Source organism: Protomyctophum parallelum (assembly GCF_964188405.1).
Source record: "Protomyctophum parallelum genome assembly, chromosome: 2".
NCBI classification, from domain to species: Eukaryota; Metazoa; Chordata; class Actinopteri; order Myctophiformes; family Myctophidae; genus Protomyctophum; species Protomyctophum parallelum.
Window position 1 is genome coordinate 48,736,411 of NC_139699.1, and position 22,436 is coordinate 48,758,846.

The 22,436-nt window shown below is 43.3% G+C and overlaps 1 protein-coding gene across 2 annotated transcripts in view; it reads right to left on the reverse strand.

Moving 5' to 3' along the window:
• Positions 1–22,436, reverse strand: part of LOC310854762 (chromodomain Y-like protein 2) — a 46,084-nt gene that overhangs the window by 11,719 nt on the left and 11,929 nt on the right. For both annotated transcript variants that reach the window (XM_083759439.1, XM_083759440.1), the window contains exons 2-3: positions 16,570–17,227; positions 9,112–9,329 (exon numbers count right to left, since the gene is read on the reverse strand). In XM_083759439.1, coding sequence (XP_083615565.1) covers positions 9,112–9,329; positions 16,570–17,227 — 876 coding nt within the window. The remainder of the gene's footprint in view (positions 1–9,111; positions 9,330–16,569; positions 17,228–22,436) is intronic.

Sequence of the window (22,436 nt, forward strand, 5' to 3'; positions counted from 1 at the left end):
GGGAGGGGAGGGGAGGGGCGGAGGGGGGCGGGCGCTCAGATCGGTGAACCAATGTGATCCAACGCCGTTATCCTGACGGCACCCGCCCCTCTAGAACAGAAATCACGGTCGCTGGGCCAGTCTAATGGATGGGTGGCTTACAGATAACGTATTTTGAAATGATCATCCTTCTACCCTAATGGAAGCACATGGCCGTTTATCCGTTCTCCTTCTCCTACCAAACCACATAAATATTACTTTTGTCAGACACGCAACATTTCGCTGTGACGCAAATTACCCACTCCCCGCCCCCTCCCACTGCGCACGCACGGAAGCACGCACACACACACACACACACACACACGTCACACACACACACACACACACACACACACACACACACACACACACACACACACACACACACACACACAGTGAGCATGATCCAGTTAATAGGGTCAAGGACAGAAATCAGGTTATGATGCACAATAGGAGGTACAACTATTTATCATAGGAATAGATTACGTGACAACCAGAAATAGTCTGGTGACCACCGCAGAGACGGGTGACAGCCGGAATGTAGACGGCAACCGGGAGCAGTATGGGTTGACGCCCCAGCCTGTGTCTTCCGTGAGGAGGAAGCCCAACAAACGCTTGGTGAGGCCTTTAGGAGGGCCATTCAAGACGCAAGCGGAGCCTGCAGCACCACCGTTGCCCAGGTGGAGCCTGCAGAACCATTGCGGCTCAAGAATCCACCACTCCTGAATGTAGTGCCTGGTGCTGGGAGTCAACCCACAGAACGACGTGCCAGATTGATCTACCTCCCAGTCCCGGCATAGTAGTTCCGGAGCAACGGATTGTGTGGCCCTGGTCTTTCCGGTCCGAGAGACCCGAAAACCTGATGACCTTGGGATACATCACTGAGGAATATGTCCCAGGTGCATCCATGCGATGTTTTTTTCGTTCAGTGAAAATGTAGACCAAGTGTACTACATTAGCCTATCTATACTTTAAAATACTTAAATTCCCCTTAAGACAATTTCACGTCCTTCTGTAGGCTACGCAATTCCAGGAAAAGAGACACCGTGTTTAAATTACTTTTTTGATGAGTCAAGACACAGCTTTCACCTTGTTCCTGTCCTTCAAGGGCTCGAACACGTAGAGCACCGAAGTCTGACGTCAATATCGGTAGAGGGCGGAAGTACACAGGTTCATGTACTTTTTATTTGCATTGTAATCCCCATAGGGGGATTTTAGATCGCCTCATATAAGAACTGTGTTTGAAAAATGGTGAACAGGTCATCCCGGGCCGTTTCATTCATATGGATATGAAGAATCAACTGACTGAGCGAAAACGCTAAAGTTACTGCTACTGAATTAGTTACATTTTCGCTAGAAACAGACTGTATCAAATATAAGTGGCTGACTGTCGTAAATGGTACAGATGCACCTCCCTGACAATATCGCCGAGACAGCTTGTTTCTTTTTGGACCACAATGCTTATATGAGACGATTTCAAGATGACCCCATGTTATTCTCCATAGAGAAATTACTTCTGTGAACCAGGAGATGAGCGCCCTCGATTCCCCTTTATTGCATTTTAAAAGCATCTGTCTCTCTGGTTTTCCTGAAAATGTCACATTTGAAAGCAAATTTCAAAGCAGGGAAAGTGCTTTGAAATTTGCTCCTAGAAAGTGCTCCTCCCCCCTCCGCGATCCTACATCTCAACAAAAGCAAAAGACTGACCACTCTTTCCACAGCAGTTATTATTGTTGCTGTGCATATCTCTCTCTCTCTCTCTCTCTCTCTCTCTCTCTCTCTCTCTCTCTCTCGCTCTCTCTCTCGTTGAACCAATTGAACCAATGTCCAATTCACGTGAGAGGTAATGGGTATTATTGCTGTGGTTGATTGAAGGCCACGCAAAGTAAAGCTAGCAGAGGTCTTTTCTTTAGATTATCTCAGCTAAAGCCATTAGTAAAAGCATCCACAGACTCCTTTGCTTTAGCAGCTTCCAAAGACTCAAAGACTGAGAAAGAGCACCAGAGCTGTTTGATAAGCCCACAGCTAAAAGGCTTACTGTCTGTCGTACATTCACACATATTATGCCACACACACACACAGTATAGTAGAAAGCCACTTCAATGGCTGTGAAAGACAGCCAAGGGGGCACGGTGGCACAGTCGGTAGTGCTGTCGCCTCACAGCTAGAAGGTCCTGGGTGAGGAGTTTGCATCTTCTCCCCGTGCCCCCTAGGGTAGGTACCCTCACAAAAAACCTACAGTAATCCTGGTCTCTAAACTACCTTCCCCTGGCCGGCCGGAATAACGTGTTCCTTCCACGGGTCCGGCCAGGGAAATTCCCCCCTGTCAGGTGAAAAGAAGCAGCTTGGACTCCTCATGCTTAGAAGGCAGCATGAGCATCAGTCCGCTGCCCCCCCCAGGTTGGCAGAGGAAGTGTAGTGCCCAGGATTACATTAGATAATTGACACTGGGTGAAAAAACAGCCGACATGCAGCACCATGCAGACGCACTGATGATTCAAACCAAGACAGCTTCTCTCTAGAGAACAATACACGACCTTAGATGTATTCAACAACCAGAAGTGCAGGAACACCAAGTTTGCTTATATCAGTCGGCTACGTTTACATGAGCAGTTAAATCCCCTTTTCATTCCGAATAGAAGTTCAATCCTATTAAACGTTGTTATGTAAACACCTACAAAAACTTACATCCGAATGAAAACGCTCGATGCGATCTAAAAACCATTCCGATGTCAATGGCCGGATTACTCCGATGTTCAATGTGATTGAAAGAAAATTGGACTCGTGTATACACTGCTTCGGATGTAAATTAATTCTGGTCTTTCTGAGCATGCTCATTTCCATTGCGCTCCAACTCCAAGGCGCTCATAAGCAGTGTTGGGCGCGTTACTTTAAAAAAGTAATTAGTTATAGTTACTAGTTACTTCTCCAAAAAAGTAACTGAGTTAGTAACTGAATTACTCTATTGTAAAAGTAACTAGTTACTAGGAAAAGTAACTATTTGCGTAAAAACAGTTGTAATATGTCTAAGAATTTGGATTGATTTTTCACAAGGTGCATAGAGTAGAACAGCATAGACAGGTACTTACAAGTTACAACTTACACATAAGACATAATAACCTTTTGCCATGAGGGAGAAATAAACTTCAATATATGTATTGCACTTCAATATAATATTTATTGAACCTCAACAGTAAACCAGGTGTAATTGCCTACACCAGTGGCTCTCAAACTTTTTGGACCTCAAAAGTCCAACAACTTCAGACAAGACAACTGGTAGACAATACTGTCTAATTAAAGACACAAATTGGCTCAGAACTTAAGACAACTGGTCAGTGGTCAGTCACACACACACACACACACACACACACACACACGCACAAGCACACACACACACACACACACACACACACACACACACACACACACACACACACACACACACACACACACAAGGCCCTCCCCTGCATCTCTCTCTCTCTCTATCTCTCTCTCTCTCTCTCTCTCTCTCTCAAGCACGCATGCAGTCAGGCTGTCAACATTAGCTTTAGCATTAGCATGGTCTGTGTAGCATCAAGCTTTCACAACTGACTGCTATGTTTGTTTTATTCTAACCGTGTGTGAAGCCCAACACACACCGGCTCCGTCCGACGCGGCGCGGCGCGTTGCCGTGCGGCGCCGCCTGGAAAATAGAACTGATTCTATCGGCGCGCCAGGCGACGCGGCGTGACGCAGCGGACGGAGCCGGTGTGTGTTGGGCTTCATGTTTGCAGCATCAGCCCCATTGCACACACGCACACACACACAGAGTCCCAGACACACTGTCAGCCGGCCCGTGGTAACAAAAAGCTTTGGGACGCTTAACATAATAACGGAGCACATTTCATTGTCAGTAACGGTAACTGCGTTGTAACAATGACAATTGTAATTAATTAGATTACCCGTTACTGAAAAAAATAACGACGTTAGGTAGCGCCGTTTGTTTAAACGCCGTTATACCCAACACTGCTCATAAGCCTCATATCCAAGGCGCGCCGAGGAGTTTGCACATAGAGCGCGTTATTTCGTGCATTTTGTGTGTGTGTGTGTGTGTGTGTGTGTGTTCAACGGTCTCTCTCTCTCTCTCTCTCTCTCTCTCTCTCTCTCAAAAATAACGAGCGACCCGATTCTTGCGGTTAGGTTTAGGTTAGGGTTAGAGATAGGGATAGTAATTTCGGAACAATGAACCTTCTGACTAATGACACGGCACCGCAGCAGGTGGGGAAAAAAGACGGTAAACATAATATGTCCGTCCCTATCCAAGCAGCAGCCTCAAAACTACTGCGGAATGAAATGATGGGATTTCAAAGTGTCGTCTTTCGTCTGAAAGTCACAATGAATGAACTGCCTATATTTTATGTGTCCAACAGATGGCGTAGTTTCACGTGAATTAACATGTATCATGTCTTCTATCACTTCTCCATATAAACACTCATTCGGAATGTCCATTTCCCATGTAAACTCGCTGCAAAAAACATTACATCGGATGTATTTTATTCTGAAGTATTTATTCGGAATGATCACCCTTCATGTAAACGTAGCCATTGACTGTCAGGATTGAGGAATATGCCATGTCAACCCTTTTCGCAAAATCTTATTTTAATGTTTAGGACACAATAAACCCTTTCCTGGTGTGTAATATGTTTTTTTTTATACATGTTTGTGACCAAAAATCTACCAAAAAATGTCATGAACATGAGGTCTCACTTCCTTTCTGGACTATAAGGCCCAATCCCAATTCCTTTTTTAACCCTACCCCTCAGCCCTTGCCCCTTCCCCTTGTCCCTACATAATGAGTGTCAAGGGGTAGGGAGATAAATCATCCCCCTAGGAATTGGAACGTCCCTAAATGTAGATATTGATATACAACCTGTTCTCAGAAAATAGCTGATCTGCAAGCTCACTACAGGCCAGTGGTCCCCAAACTTTGATGGCATTTCTGTCTCTAGGACCCCCAATTTATATTGTAAAATCAATGTTAATTAACTCTGAGAGTGTACAAACTATAATTTAGCCCATAACCCACTTTGGAAACTACTTTCCATTTGATTTAAGCTGTAGAGATGGAACGTAAATATAACATTGCTGTGGTTATGATTAAATAAATATATTGTAATTTTGTCTCATGTTGGTAGCCCACCATGCAGAATGTAATTCAGCTAGATATAGCTCATTCTGACACCTGCTCAACAGTTGTACCTGATTAATTGATTATTGTTTGTATAGCATGGGTACAGATATATATACAGGGTTAGAAAAAGGAAAAACTATTTACAGTAAAGAAAGAAGGGGCTGTGGTCACTGTTCATTGTTTTTAATATCATTAAGAACAGAGTAATTTTCTATCAATGAAAATGCCATCGTGATTCATCTCCATCCAATGTACAGTCTGCACGGCAGCTTGCAATCTGTTCTGTAGCTGGTTTGCCTGGGGAAAAACAACAACACCATTGCTAATTAGTTATGTAAGTTTTGCAACTTGTGGGGATTAGCTTAACATTGGTCATGATAAAACCATAGCTATCACTGCAGCGCGAGTAGCCAACGTTATGCAGTGACAGCGTTATGTAGGTACAGTAGGCTATTTCACGGCTTTTAAGAGCTCCAAAACTGCAGAATGTTGACATATCGTGGTCTGGGGGGTCGGACTGATGCCTGCTAATAAGCTAGCTTGCATCCAAGTTGTATCACCAGCGCACCGGCGATAAATGAATGGGTAACGTTGTATGAATGCAACGCCGTATCATATCGTTAGTTCACGTGAGGTAACGTTAACCTTTGCTAGAGATTGCGATATTTTTGGCGATGCAGATTGTTAATACATTCAAATAATATTGGTTATTATAATATTTTTCCATAATAAAGGACATAAAAGGCTTCTTACCTCGTCCGCCTTTCAGCCCTCACTGCCCCTCAGTGATGTTGCTCCGTTTGAAGTCCCGTCGAGATATCCCTTCAAACGAAGGGGATTCTACCCCTCGCCCTCGGCCCTACCCCTCGATCCAAAGACAATTGAGATAACCCTTCCCCCTCACGTGAACGCGCATAAGCAAGGGCAAGGGCTAAGGGCCAGGACGAAGGGAGGAATTGGGATTGAGCCTTAGTCACACCTCCATGCAGCCTCCCCTCTCTCCACAAGGAGGGGAAGTGCACTAAAGCATTCATGGTCATTGTAGGAATTCAGCGATGCAGTCAAACACACAGACTTCATTATCTTTCTGGCCATATAGGGTTAAAATGTATTGTGCTACTGTTATCTATATACTACAACAAATGCAATTAACATTGAGTGACTGCAGTTTCTTCCAGTGGTGAAATGTCCCTTTTTAATTATGACACCATGACATGAAAATATAATATTTCCATCTGATTTTAATTGTCCATACTGTAGGCTATGCATACGACAGCCTTTAGAAATATTCTCTTTCACACCAGGATGTATGATAATTAGACTAGTAGCAATAACCCAACTATCTCCCAGACTGCCCAAAGTTTGAATGAGTGTAGAATTACATTAGGCAAGAACAATAAAGCAAGGCAATACATCACATACATAAAAACTTAAAAAGTATAGTATTCATGAAACATGCGTAAGCTAAGAACGTAACAGTGGAATCTCTATATGAAACTATAGTACTATACATGTAAACTATACATACAGTATATACTATATAATGAATATATATTTGACTCCCTTTCTGTCAGGTTTCTTGACTCCCCAGTCAAGAAACCATTTTGTGTTTTAAGCAATCTGAACGATGCATCAAGAGCTTGAGAAGTCTTTTATTGTTGTTGCTCACAGTATAACTATAGGATATCATGCTTGTTGTGCTGTTGTTGTAGTAAGACGGTTAACATTGAAGTGAACAGCGATTCATCCACCAGATGGCAGTGTAGGCGACAACTCCTCTACAGTACTTGGCACCTGACCTCCAAATATAGCAGGATTGCCAGTATACTGCAGAGGAGAAACAGGTGACAATCAACCAAGATCACATTTAGATATCACTTAGATATTTTATGTAGACATAGCACTATAGTATATATGCCGTTTTATTATTCATTATATGTATTTCATATAGATATTCCACTGTTAGGTTAGCTTACGTATGATACATGACGAAGTCAAGTGCCAATTTTCAGCAGGTTTTTACACATAAAAAACGTGCTAAATCTGGCTGTCATGCTGTATAAAACTCCCCACTAGCTCAGCTGATATTTAGCTATACAGTAACAGCAGATGGCACACACCTGGATGAGAGGGATGCGCAAATCGTCGCTGTCGGGCAGAGTATCTCCATGTTTCAAATGTTATTTTAACAATTTTATTAGTGCCTAACTTCATTAAACTACAGTGTCACACAAAAGTAGCAATAATAGGCGATCCATGAGTTCAGAGGACGTCGTGAAGTGACCTTGTAGATTGGCTGTTTTTGCTGTGGTTTAGTGCGTCTTTTTTATTTACTTATTAAAGGACCTATAACATAAAATTCTACTTTTTCAATTTCTTTTGTGTTTCTGGGGCTCCCATATGTGTTTTCTATCCCCACAAATAACCAATTTTGAACAATCAGGCTTTCATGTCATATGGGTGTTTTAATGGAAATTGCTCTCAGGAACAGCTCGACTGATTTTGGCCTCATCGTGATGTCATCAATGTCACCCTACTTTGTATAATTCCTCCTCTTCATCAGTCTTCAGTTCCAAATTTGCATTTCCACTTGTTTACAATGTCCACCATTGTTGATTTTCCAAGCTGGCATGGAATGGAAACAAGCCTGGTTTTATCTAGAATCAGTATTATAATGACTCAAATATTAAATAATCTGCATATCAGCACCCCCACCACCTCAGGACATTGTGGTACTGCAGCTAAAACTGCTTTCAAAGTCCAGAAAGAAATGACAAGGCCTGGTTATATCAGAGTGGTGATTGAGGCTCAAACCATTAGAAATAACTTTGAGGGACATAGACAATATGATTATTAAATATTAAAAGCAGTTTTAAAATGCATGTTATTTGCCCTTTAATAAATTCCTTGACAGCCATAACCTCTATAGGGGTTAATGGTTTGATTACCGTTCACAGCCATTAAACTCTTTTGGTGCTTTATTCGTTTTTTGTATTTCTTTCTAAGAGTTGGTCTACTAATAACCCCCATGAAGTTGGCATCCAGCTAGAATACAATACAATACATTACAAAGCAACAGTAGAGTACAGTAACTATAACAATAACTGTATAGTTGCACCGCTCACTTCACACAGTGATTTTTTATATCCATTGATTATGGTGCTCAGCTGTGTCCAGTTTCCCCTCATAACAGTCCCGTTTTCATCCAAAACCGTAAATTAAAATTTCGCTGGCTTATGCTTGCTATGGGACACAGCATCTTAGAACGTAAATATCTCGGTTTCACTTTTTAGACCAAAATGCAACCTTGCTTTGAGTCTGATGTATCCAAACAATAGTATTTCGCTGATCAAAAGTATGTTTTGGGTGGATTAAATGACAATTGCGGGACGGATATGTTAAATAGCGGATTTTACTTCCCGACTCAGCGGTTTCTGGACAACGTGGTTTCAAAGTAAGAGTACCGCTGATCATTGACATTGCATTATGGCAACGATTTTCATGAAAAGGAACGATGATGTCGGTGATGTGTGCGTGCGTGCGTGCGTGCGTGTGACGGCCAAGCTACACCAGCCTTTTCTCGCGCGTTTACTCTAAACGCGCGTATCGTGCGTGCGCAAGCCAAATGCCCTGGCTACATCGATCTGTCAGACGCACGGCAGGTTTGTGCGGGACCTTCCGGGAGGATATATAGATACGCGTGCATGGGGGAATACGCACGTAATTTTTTTTTAACCGATCCTATTTTTAGAGCACACGTAGGATGGCCTGCGGTATCCGTGCGTCTGGTGTAGCTGGTATCATTGACATATATTGGTCCTATCCAAACGCACTGTACGCGCGCAGTAAACGCATACGCACGCGCGCAAAACTGCCTGGTGTAGCTTGGCCGTGAGAGAGACGAGTGTGTTGACTTGACTCACCTCAGGTGTCAGAGCGTTGTTGTCCGTCGTTTGACTGGAGAGGAGAATGTGCGTGAAGCCCTCCTCTTTCCTGACCACGATGTCTCGGAAGCGACAGTTGCTCTCATTCTGTCGCACGTTGTACCGCAGCCGCTTGTCGAACACGTAGCCTTTGTCCTCGGCCAGCTTCCGCTTCACTGAGCTGTTCACGTGACTCCCGCCGTTGGCCAGAGGGGAACCTGTGAGACAGAGGGGAGAGTCAAAACTGTCCAGTGTTCCGTGTATGTTACTACTAGGCAGTGGTGTGAAGCAGGGGCTTCCAAACCTTTTCATGTCAAGGACCCCCAAATTGACACTAATTAGCCCATGGATCCCCATTTGAAAATATATGCCAGGGACCGCCATAAGAGAAGAGTTTTACATCTCTAGCAGAGATTCTCAACATGTTTAATTTCAAGAACCCCCAATTTGACATGCATTAGTCTACAGACCCCCATTTAACTCAGGTATGTACAGTATATACGTCGACGCTAGGTGGCGTCATATCCCAGGTCCGTATATATATATACGTACCCCAACGTATTTGTCTATATAATGGTTGATGACTACGGAAGCCTTTAACATTGGTCCAGTTCCCATAGCAACACCCCACCGTTCCAACTATGGGATTGCAAATATATTCACAGTGCAAAGCAGTTGAAGGGAGGATTTTCAAACGAGAGGTATTACTCTGGGCATGGCTGTCTCCCTTTATGTTGGCGATGACACCATTGACAGCTAAGTGGTGCAGGATAGCAGCCATGCACCAGTCCAGTGGAGAGAGTGCTATACAGTCTGTCTCCTCTGCTCATCCTGCAGTGGCTAGTATGAAACATACTTTGTGGTCACTGATCCGCTTTTTGACCTCCCTTTAGAAGTCACACCACTCTTCTTTTTTTTCTTTCTCCACAATGCTGGTTCAGGGCTATAGCAGAAATATATACAACACAAGCCAAAGTTCCTCCCCTCATTTTGTTTTTGCTTGCTTACTACTACTAGGCATTTGTGAGAGTGTAACACAATTCCACACTGACTGACTTCTTCACACATTTGATGAAATACTTCAGTTCGAAGTGTGGTTCCTGTGCAAACCTTTACACATAATGGACCCTGATGATGTCAACCTGATGATGGATTAGCCACGTCTGTAAGACTGTAACGTGGATTACAGACATAAATCTGTACAGATTACACGTTACAGATGTTACAGACGTGGATTACAGACGTACGTCTGTAATCCACATCTGTGGATTACAGACGTACGTCTGTAATCCACATCTGTAATTTGACACACACCCACAGGAAGTGCAGTGTCCGGTAGTCGGTCGGATACACGGTTGTCCAGAACCGCCACAAAAGGCCTTTTTCATTTCATATTGGATTTTTGGTTGGCTCGGTTAAAAACATTAAAGTGATGACCCAGAGGAATGTTCATGCCAAATTGCACGCTTGTATCACCAAGTGAAAGATCGTTCCTAGTATCTGCTGTACTAAACTCAAATCTTTGATTTTGGGGGGGTGCCTGGAAAAACATATTATCAGATGGGGGTCCGCAGCCAAATACAGATAATTCTGGGGGTCCTTGACATGGAAAAGGTTGAGCACCACTGACATATTATTTTTTTGTTGAAAACCGTTAGGATTTATAAGACTTTTTTGAGAATCAGGTCTAAATAGGTTCAGCTATGTTCAGCATTTTCTACATTGTGATGTGTGAGTGTGCTCCCCTACAAAGTCAGGTATATGACGTTAGGAATGATTGCCTTGCATGGGTGTTTAAAGGGTGTCTTGAGTGCAATCGAATCAAAGACACAGTCGTTCATCTTTCAGCCTTATATCCTCCTGCTGTCAAGACAGGTTTAAACAGTTTAAACAGTGGGGTACATCCAACAGTATGGAAGGAAGCTAAAATCATCCCACTTCCGAAAGACAAGAATACAACATTTACTGGTCCAAACAGCCGTCCTATCAGTATTTTACCGTTGCTAAGCAAAATATTTGAAAAATAATTGTATTCAAACAGGTCATGGACTACTTTGCCAATAACGATCTACTCTCACCCTTTCAGCATGCTTACAGGGAAGGTCATTCCACAAGCACTGCACTTTTACAAATGAATGATGATTGGTTATCTTCCATGGACAATAGGAAATGAGTAGGTGCTGTTATGCTGGATTTCAGTGCAGCCTTTGATGTAATTGATCACACCTTGCTTGTTGATAAGTTAGGGCCGATTCATACTCCTATTTTAGAGCCGAATAAAAGTCGGTTCGGCGCTGTAGAGCCTACAATTTGACGTCATTTGAGGTTCGGGGGGGCGGGTACCGTCCTAAAGTCGGCTCTTCGGTGCTACTGATTCTCTGACGAGCCGAAATCATTTCGGCACTACAGTGCCGAAACAGCGGTAAAATAGGAGTATGAATCGGCCCTTACAGTGTTACGGTTTCACCTCCAATGCATCATCTTGGTTTATTCATTATCTCTCAGGGAGACAACAGAGAGTCTTCTTTAATGGCAGCTATTCAAAATGGAACGCCATTAACTGTCAATTTGCACCACACAAATTGAACAGGTGAACACAATAAAACTTCTGGGAGAAACTATAGATATGTCTTTATCTTGGTCCAAACATAAATAATATTGTCTTCAAAATGGGAAGAGGAATCGGTATGACTAGGAAGTGTTCTGCTTTCATCACTCCCTCTATAATGAAATATGTTATTCATTCTTTGGTTTTGTCTCATTTAGAATACTGCCCTGTTATCTGGCCAAAAATCGGATCTGAAAAAGTTGCAGATTGCTCAGAATAAAGCGGCTCGTCTGGCACTAGGCTGTTCATACCGGACAAGTATTAGTTATATGCACGAACATCTGGCATGGCTAATGGTTGAAAATAAATGAGCAGTGAGTCTTCTAATGCTACTGCGGAACATTATTTCCACTGGTAAGCCGTATAGCTTGGCTCACCAGTGAAAAATTACTCCTGAACATGGTTACAACACCAGAGGAGCAGCTTCTGGCAAAAGTATTGTATTTGTTTTATTCAGGACCCCAGGAAGACTAGAGGCTCAGTCAGGTGTATCTAATGGGGATCATTCAATAAACATAAACATAAACAGGTGGAATGGGAGGGACGTGATTTAACCCCTAATAACTTAGTTGACTGCAGCTAAATGATGGCCTTGCCTAGAATCAACAACAAACGTGTGAATAGAATTGAAGAAAGTGGCAATAACAAACCTGTCAACAATTTCTCTCTGTTATAGTACCTATCCAGCATGATATATAATAAGTGTGGCCCAACTAGAGGCAGTATAGTGACCAGGATTAGCATGTTTTTTGTGAGGGTACCTACCCTTGTCTTAGGGGACACGGGGAGAACATGCAAACTCCACACAGAAAGGCCCTTTTCGGCAACACCAGCTAGGGTATGGGCACTGAATGATGATGATGCGGGGGAGAGAACACACCCACAGCGTCCCCGGTGGTAATCGAACCCGGGACCCTCTAGCTGTAAGGTGACAGCACTACTGATGGCGAGCCACCCTGCCCCCCCCCCCCCCCCCCCATTCTCCCACTCCCACTTAAGATGTAAAATCCAGCCAAAGATCCAGCCAAAGAAGAAACAAAAAAAGCTGTGATGACCTCTTGAACAGTCAAAGAATGATTAACTATGACAGTGGAAACTGGACTGTGACCCAGCCAGGAGTGAGATCCAAAGGTCTTATCAGTTACTTCACTGCTCTGTCGGGAGTAGTCATGGATGAGGCTGAATGACAGACTGGCATGTGTAACGCCCGGGATTCGAACTCAGGTCTCCTGAGTGAAAGTCCAATATCTTAACCACTAGACCAAAGGGACATCCCTGTGGACTAGGGGAGATATTAGATATTAGGCTCTGATCCACTGCTACACATGCAGCCTTATTTTGTTATTAAGAAATGTGTATTTCTCACAGAAACTCTCCAGTTTGTTTCTACAGCTATTGTGCGCACCAAAGTTGTCACTAGACATGCACTAAGTGGTAACTTTACTTTACCTCTGCCCAGAACCAATGCACTTAAATCTATAGCTGCCGCTAGGTGGCAGCATAAGCACACGTAAGGACTGCCACCCGTCCGCTCCAACGCTGCAATCCTTGTTTCCTTTCCGGGTTATTCAGGAAGGTGGGGGCTTTTGTTATGAGCACAGTATTCACTCGCATTAGCTCAGACCCCTTAGCTATCATTACAACCAGTTACATGTGCTCAGCGATGCGATACAAACTCACAAATGATTTACGATCGTCGGGTGCGCGGTGGATCATCATGGACAGCCCTCGAACGTTTTGAGATACAGGCTCAATGGAACTGGATTTAAAAATCCCATATCTGGTGGGGACGGAGGCTCTCCATACTAACCGGAGGAATGCTAAAAGGTAAATAGACGGTTGCTGCTTTCATATATGGATTATACGGTTGTCTACGAACATACACGTAGATAGCACCAGTAGGTACCGATAGCCTAGATACATTTATAAACGTAGATGGCGAAAAAGTTAAGATAACAGTCATATAGAGCCTGACATTTGACTCTAACCAGAAATCCGTTCTGATATATAATTGCTTCCTTATTTTTATTTTCGAAACAAAAAATATAAATAAGTAAGCAATTATATATCAGAACGGAAGTTAGATTAGATTAAGTCATCTTTCTGCTTTTTCCAGAAACCTTTAATTCTTGTTTTACTTTGAATGTAAATGTTGTTCTCTAAATTTGTTTTTTTGTTCACTAACATTGATGGTGCTGTACTGCATTTTATGATTTGTATTGTGATTTGTTTTTTGTGTTTTGTTGCCTGGACCCCAGGAAGAATAGTCTGCACTACAGTGTAGACCAATGGGGATCCCTAATAAACAATAATAATTATGTCCCAGCACCGGAGACACATTTAATCTCCAGCTCTCTGCAGTTTACAGTAACAGCACAGTATTACCATCAGGGCTTTATTTCAGCCGGAGCTTGGCAGAGCTCCGCTCCAGTACCTGTTACTTCAGCTCCCCTAAGTGTAGAGGCAACTCCGGTACCTGTAGGGGGCGCCGATTGGTCCTATACGCAGATTGCCAACAAGGCCTCCACCCGCCATGCACAAAGAACTACGTTCAAAGAACGTTGCACAGTGTACGCTGCTCAGAAGGGTGAAATCTTCCGTCAACAGCGTACCTTAGTGATCAGAATCAGAGACATGCCGACACCGCAGTAGTTATTTCCACCACGCGGAAACGCCCCCCTTTAGTTTCAAAGTGTTTTTGCTTCGGTGTAAATCGGTTCAGGTTCGGACGGGAGAGTTTATTTTAAGACAACAACACACGGGTCTATCAGTCATCATGAAGCGACTTTATCCGTTCAGGATATGAAAAAAGAAAAGGTGGCAGCAATCAGGTAAATAAACATGTCAACTTGCAGCCTTGCAGTGTGAATGCCGGTTGTTGTTACTTGTTGTTGTCAGGGGTGTCACTAGGTTCCAAACAAAGCTATCGGGTGGTCAAAGTGTGTGTGTTTGTGTGTGTGTGTGTGTGTGTGTGGGGGGGGAATCACCTATATGTGAGAGTGCGGGTGTTGCGACTCACCGTGAATGGTGGTGACGCGCCTGGTTGTTGTTGTTGTGTGTTGTACAGGCTGAGCCACGCTAGCAGTACTGCTGCTGCAGTTTGTAATCAATAATCATCTCTCTTATCATGACATGGTGACTGGCTGTAGTCTCACTCTCTGTGACTGTACAGTCTGATTTGTGAAAAAGTGTTTGGTATACCTGCTGTCTGGCTGTCACTCTGGGGCAGAATTACCAAATAACCGGCATAAATACCCCCAAACCCGACGGCATGTGCTATGTGACGGCATGTGTGACGGCATGTGCTATGTGCATGTGCTAAGTTAATGTGCTACTCATAAGCATGGCAAAACAAATGACTATCCTCAGTGTTAAGGGCCTATTTTTCACACACAGACTTTTGAAAGAATATTCATATATTCTTTTCTTCACTCATGCTCATTATAAGACGGCACCATTGTGTGCCGTGGACAGTTGAGAAACCTGCCTAGCAATGACTGGTCAACTATGGTCACCTCAAAACAAATTTTATTTTTCATTGATGCAAGAACAACATGGCTTCAATTTCGGTGTTGCACGCTAACTTTCCAACAAGAGGAAGGATGTACAGTTTCCATTCACTTGGAATCTCCACCAATCATTGGTAGGCAGGTTTCTGAACGGTCCATCCATATACAGTACCTCTTATCATTTGTTAATCAAAGTAACATTGTGTGATTAAACGTGTATGCTTTCTAATTCCAGTTAAGTTAAAGTCAAAAGCCTAGTAAAGCCTAGCGACTCCAAGTCTCTGCTCCGGGCTCCGGAGGCAACTGGTGGCGGTGCCCTGACCGTGTCACTCTGTGGTCAGAGTGAAGTCTGTTAACAGGCAGGCAGAGCGTTGCGAGGCAGCTGATTCATTCATTCTTCATTGTATGCCAGTGTCGCATGGCAAATATAACAAATCTACAAGCTCACAACGCGTTCAATGGCGCATTGTGGACTTTTAACTCGGCTCACGTTTACACACGGTACCCGCCGTACGATTAAGTAAAGCTTTAGGGGAGACTTCTCCCGCCTTCTGCCCCTGACTGTGGGTTCTGTGATCTCGTGAGACAAGCCGCCGATTAACGTTGCGTGGCCCAGTGTCTCGCAAGAACTCGACAGCATTTAAAAAACACATTTTAAATTTGAACCTTAATTTTTTTTTATATTCGATTATTCTTAATTTTGTTATTATTCGAATATTCCTTCGAAAATGTAATATTCATTTGCATGCAGCGTGTAAGTGGAAATGGCACCATCTTATAATGAGAATAGTGAGGACCAAGATAGGGTTGAGACAGAATAATCCTGAATGGCATTATAGCCACCCAGAAATAGATAATCCATTAAGGACTGGAACGCATCTGTGTCACCTTAGCTTTTAATCAATTTAACAATTTTTTAAAACTTTTAACTGTTGAAAAATAGCAGATCTACAAGCTCATAGCGCCGAGTGCCGTGCTATGAGCTTGTAGATCTGCTAAAAAAAATTAAGTTGTGAAAATGTGTGCAATTCTTGGAATACATATTATTTCACAGTGAACGCTTTTAACTCATAACTTTGCTTCTGGGGGGGGTTCCTGGAACACTGGCAGTTCCTGGACCACTGGCAGCCAATTACATTTCTGGGGTCCTTGACATGAAATAGTTTGAGAACCACTGAAATAGAAATATAGGGTTTTCAGAAAAACATTTTTGAATACCGGTAGTTAAAAAAGCCAATCTACACACTCACAACGTGTCGATGTAGATTGGCTATTTTAACAATGCAAGTTTAGGGATAAGGGGTTTAGCATGGATGAAGAATAGAGCCCTTAGATCCTTACCTAGTTCAGTAGGGTGTTGTGGCCCAGTAGTATCCACGTGGCCTAATGCCCTCTCCACTCGGTCCGAGGGCAAGCCATGTGACATTGCTGCTGCTCTGTACATGAGGGGCTCCGCCTCGCCATTCTGGAGTCCATTATGCGGAGTCCTCAGTGGAGGAACAAACTGAAGATTCCCTGCTGGAGGGGCCTTATATGACATGCTTTTACTCATCCTGTCTGTCGTGGCCTGCTTCCCCCCTCCTCCTCCTCCTCCTCCTCCACCACCCGCCTTCCTGTGCTTATGCGCGGCTCCGGAACCAACAGTCATGCCTGACCCAACTCCCACTCTGACCCCAACCCCTGGACCACAAGTCCTTCTCTTCTTGCGGGCCTCCACCCGAGCTCTGGAGGGGTCTGGGGCGGAGGGGCGGCTGGTACTGTCAAGGTGCTGCGGGCCGGCAGCCGCCGCCGCCCCTCCAGAAGAAGATATCTTGGGAGGTTTCGGCCGCTTGTGTGTCGTGTGCGGTCGCAAGGTGTGGAACTGCTCGATGAAGTCCTCACAGTGCAGCAGGTGGTGTTCCGGCTCCCATGTGTCCTCCTTACTCCCGTAGCCTTTCCACCTAATCAGGTACTCCCACTTCCCCTTCTTGTTCCGCCGCCTGTCCATGATCCGCTCCACCTGGAGACCAAACAGGAAGACAGTACACTGTAATGTTATACCCATTAAGACCTGAGACCAGCTTCTACAAATTAGAAGCTTCTACTTATTATATTATATATCAGTGGTGTGCTCTAAGGACCCCAAATATGATATTTGGCAGCCGGACCCTCATCTGAAAATATGTAGTTCCAGGGAGCCCGCCCAAGAAGCAAAGATTTGGGTTAAAAACGTTTGTTGTGAAAGAATATATTATAATTCAAAGATTTGCACACGTTTTCACGATTTTTCAAAAATAGCAGATCTACAGGCTCGTATAGAGCGTATGCGCGTGACATCATCATCATACCAGGAAGTTATGTGGAAATGCCTACTGAGTGGCAGAAAACTACTTTCTGGCCTTGACAGACCATACATCCAAACAGAAAAGTCAAATTGATTGCATTAAATGACTTTAATCAACATTAAACTCACTTTGTCACTCATTTTGCCACTCGATCTGCTATTCACTTCATGCAACCTCTATAGTGCGGCACTCTGTGCTACGCACCCGCTTCAGAGACGGTGTGTGTTGGGCTTCACATGCCAGTGAGGAGCCCCCAACGGGAGTACGTATAGTGCCTTCGTCCTACTCCTCTCGCCAAACACTCCCTGCTGACAGGTGCCGTCCCCCCAGCCTATAGGAGTATACAGTACCACTCCCTGCTGACAGGTGCCGTCCCCCCAGCCTATAGGAGTATACAGTACCACTCCCTGCTGACAGGTGCCGTCCCCCCAGCCTATAGGAGTATACAGTACCACTCCCTGCTGACAGGTGCCGTCCCCCCAGCCTATAGGAGTATACAGTACCACTCCCTGCTGACAGGTGCCGTCCCCCCAGCCTATAGGAGTATACAGTACCACTCCCTGCTGACAGGTGCCGTCCCCCCAGCCTATAGGAGTATACAGTACCACTCCCTGCTGACAGGTTGTCCCCCCAGCCCGTAGGAGCACAGTACATGCAATGAGCGATGTCCCCCTGCCCGCCCGGCGTCCCTCTCCACCGAACACGGGCCAATTGTGTTTGCATAGACGCTGGATTAAGCCAGATGTACCGCGGTGGATTCGAACCCACAACCTCCGTGGTGGTGGGCAAGGACTTCACCACTGCATGCGGCACCCGAGTATAGATCTGCTATTTTTGGTTCGAATGGTAACCCCAGAATAGGGATGGATGCTAGTGTTCATGTGGTTGAGTCTACAGAAACAACTATATTTAAGATATAATTAAATAACTACTCATATTTAATTATCCTAGATATGTCTATGAATTTGATGTATGTATTACGCTGTGTTGTTCTTGTTTACTGTAAATAGCTCTGGATTAAGAGCGTCTACTAAATGCCTAAATTGTAAATGGTCAAGATTACCATTTTGCGTAAACACAGCGAACAAGAACAATGTCACAGCCATGCAGTGACAAAAGAAGGGAAAAGGGTGATCGTTTCATAGTCACACAGAATACTGCTCAGTTTTATATCTGAGATGAAAGGGCAAGATGACATTTCACTAAATATTCATGTTTAGAGTTAATTTGTGAGAATGGATTTCTATTCAATATTCTCTGATTCCTTGATGCTGTGATCAACACAACCTTTATATTTTATCTCATAATTTCAGCATACAAAATGCAGATTGTTTTTTTCCTACACAAATGCGGACTCTCAAAATCAAATGTGAATAATTTAACAACTTGATGCTGCACAAGTTGGTTGGGTGGCACAAATCCATATTTTCATATAGGCTAGACCAAGTTATGTGTATGGACATTGGTCTATCTCTGTCACTTCCATTCTCTACAATCTATTTCAAGTCTACATGTATCATTAAAGTTATGCTGAACGTAGGCAAGAGAATATAATGTTGACAATACAAATACGTATCATCAGGCCTAACTGATGTCATTATAGCAAGAAAGATAATTGCATAAATTAACTAGAAATGCACTCTGTCGAGGTGCCAACTTGCACCTTGCACACAAGTAGGCCATGCATGTACTGTATGGCCTACTTGTGCGCAAGCAGAGTGCGCCATGAGGTGCACTCACCACTGACATCACCGCTTCAAAAATAAAATATATTTTATATATATTTTATATATCATATGATATATTGTGGTAGATAAAACACTGTTAATCTAAGATGAAGTATAAACAAGAATTGATGACATCAATGAATTACCAGCTGGTGCCTTATATCCCAGGGCTGAGAGGTCGGCTAGAGGCAAAAAGTGTGTGGTTGCCTAGAGACGAGGCAGCCAATCAGGACGATAGGTTGTCAGTGCAGCCAATGAGAAACATAGGTCTCAACTACAGCAAGTGGGCGTGATAGCACGGCAGAGAGAACATTAACCAGCTGTGCTTACACAGCAGCTGGTAAAACAAAAATCACACCCGTGTGAAGTGAGGGGCGCTTTGTGTTGCCACAAATTCTGTCGTATTTGGCGGACATTTGACCTAATTTCTCCTTTCATTGTCAATGGCAAATATGAGCCGTGTGGGAACAATTGATTTACGTCATACTTGGCAGACGTTTGACCTAATTTCTCCTTTCATTGTCAATGGCAAATATTGAGACGTGTGGGGACAAAAGCTGTATATAGGAGGGGCTAGCGCCCCTAACAAAACTACTGCATCTTCTGAATTAAGTCTAACACAACTGCAGTTCTAAATCCTTTAGCTTTAGACCCATTATTGACCTTATACCAACCTTGAAACGTACCTTAGATACGTCACCAAGAATGGCGGTCCCTTATTGGCGTTCACCACTGACATCACCACTGGTGATGCCAATGACATCACCACTGGCATCACCAGGAATACTGCTCCCTCATTGCCTGTTAATAAAGACGTTACCAGAGATGCTGGTCCCTGATTGGGCTACGCCGCTACGGTCTTAAGCAAGAGAGGACACCGACATACATACCCCGACATACAGCCCAGCCGATCGTAGTACTTGCTCGCTCTGCTTGCGCAAGTCATAATAAAAATCACACCCGTGTGAAGTGAGGGGCACTCTTATCATCTTACATGATGATGTAAAACAAACATTAAATGCTCTTTATTGTCAATGGCATTTTTAAAACAAACATTGAACTAAAAACAAACATTAAACCTGTATGAAATAAACAATAATAATAATATAGGCGGACATATAGGCTTTATATATGCCGATCAAACTGTAAATGTGGCTTCATGGATATACTGTACATTGTATGGCTATATGGCAAAACTTGGCAAAGAAACAAAAAAGCTCAAATCTTCTATTTTCACAGAATGTTCGCCCCCACAATAGGATATGGGTTAAAATGGTGGTTAAAATTAGCCCAACCCCAGCCTGTGTCATTGTGACTGGGCCTTCCAGATAGAAGTGATGTCCTTCACTATAGAGATAACAGCATGCATCCTCAGGCCGTTCAAACAAAGCCAACAAAGCACTTATATGAAAATCACTTTTAACTAACAACTGCATAACAAGGACTCCAAGAGACGTTTCCAGGGCGGGTCAAATACAAAATGTATATTATTTTGGAGACATGTTGTGCCTGTAAGATAAGGGGCTTTTTTTCAGTGTGGGAGTAAGATAAGAGGCCATAGTTGATAATGAGTGCCATCATGAACATGAAGAAACCTTAAACACACGTCAGTGTTGCATTTCAACGTCACCCGAACACAGTGGTTTTAAATCCTTTCCATTTCAGGCTTGTTATTTATTCGGCATTTCATGGACCACCATGATGACATTTAGCCTCTCAGACTCAAGACATATTTTGTTGTAGAGAGGAGATAATCTGGTAAAAGATCTAAATAAGAATTATTCTACATTCTCTAATTGTGTAGACTTCTTGTAAATTAAGTACCGGTAATGCAAGATGTTTAACAATAACTCTTGAGAGCGTAAAATGAAACCAAATTGGTTTCATTTTATGCTGTCAAGAGTTAAAGATCTACAGTAAAGATCTAACCAACTCTCCATAATTTAGCTGGGGACCACCTGGAACCCCCTCAAGGACCACTGGTGGTCCCCGGACCACTGGTTGAAACCCACTGCCGTAATACACTAGCACAACCTGGCATTCCACTGGGGTTACTAATCGAGAATTTACGTCGTATGTGGACGAGCAAATTGGCTATTTTTGAGGAGCGCTAGCCCCTCCTATGTACAGCTTTTGTCCCCACACGTCTCATATTTGCCATTGACAATGAAAGGATAAATAAGGTCATATGTCCGTCAAATATGACGTAAATTTGTGGCAACACAAACATTACATGCCGTTGACAATGAAGGGAAAATCATATGTAGACGAGCAAATCGGCTAACCAATCACATAAATGTACTTCATGTATGATGATAAGAGCGCCCCTCACTTCACACGGGTGAGATTGTTTTGTTTTACGTCATGATGTACGATGATAAGAGCGCCCCTCACTTCACACGGGTGAGATTGTTTTGTTTTACGTCATGATGTACGATGATAAGAGCGCCCCTCACTTCACACGGGTGTGATTGTTTTGTTTTACGTCATGATGTATTTTGTGAAGGTCTATTCTCTTATAACCCAGCCTGCACTGCAGTGATGCATGGCATGATCATTTTTTGGACCAAACTTATCAATACTGACATAGCTTATTAGCTTTAATATTGAGATCAATTCTTTATAGATATTGACCGGGTGTGGCTCGACACAAACAGGATATGTCTACATCAGTGCTTCCCAAACCTTTTCATGTCAAGGACTCCCAAATGTACATGCATATTAGTCTACCGACCTCCATTTGATGGCAATTTATATTGTAAAATCAATGTTAATTTAACTCTGAGAGTGTACAAATGGAGAGTGGTACACTCTCAGAGTTGCACACCCATAAGGGTCCATTTGGTTCCAAACTATCATTTAGCTGGGGACCCCCTAGAACTCCCTCAAGGACCCCCGGTCTACATAACATGTTTGTCTACATAAAATAGCCATGGCATAACACAAATAATTATATTAATACAAAATTGTTTATCCAATTCCTTAGGAAAAAACAAACAAAAAACTGTTTCTTAATACTGTTTTGTAATGTAATGTATAGTATTAGTATTTTTAATTCACCCAATAGGGCTCCAAACACATGCATGGGCCTGGAGCACATTTGGTGATAAATCAATTACATTTCATCCAAACATCAGTGCTTTATATATTTATCACC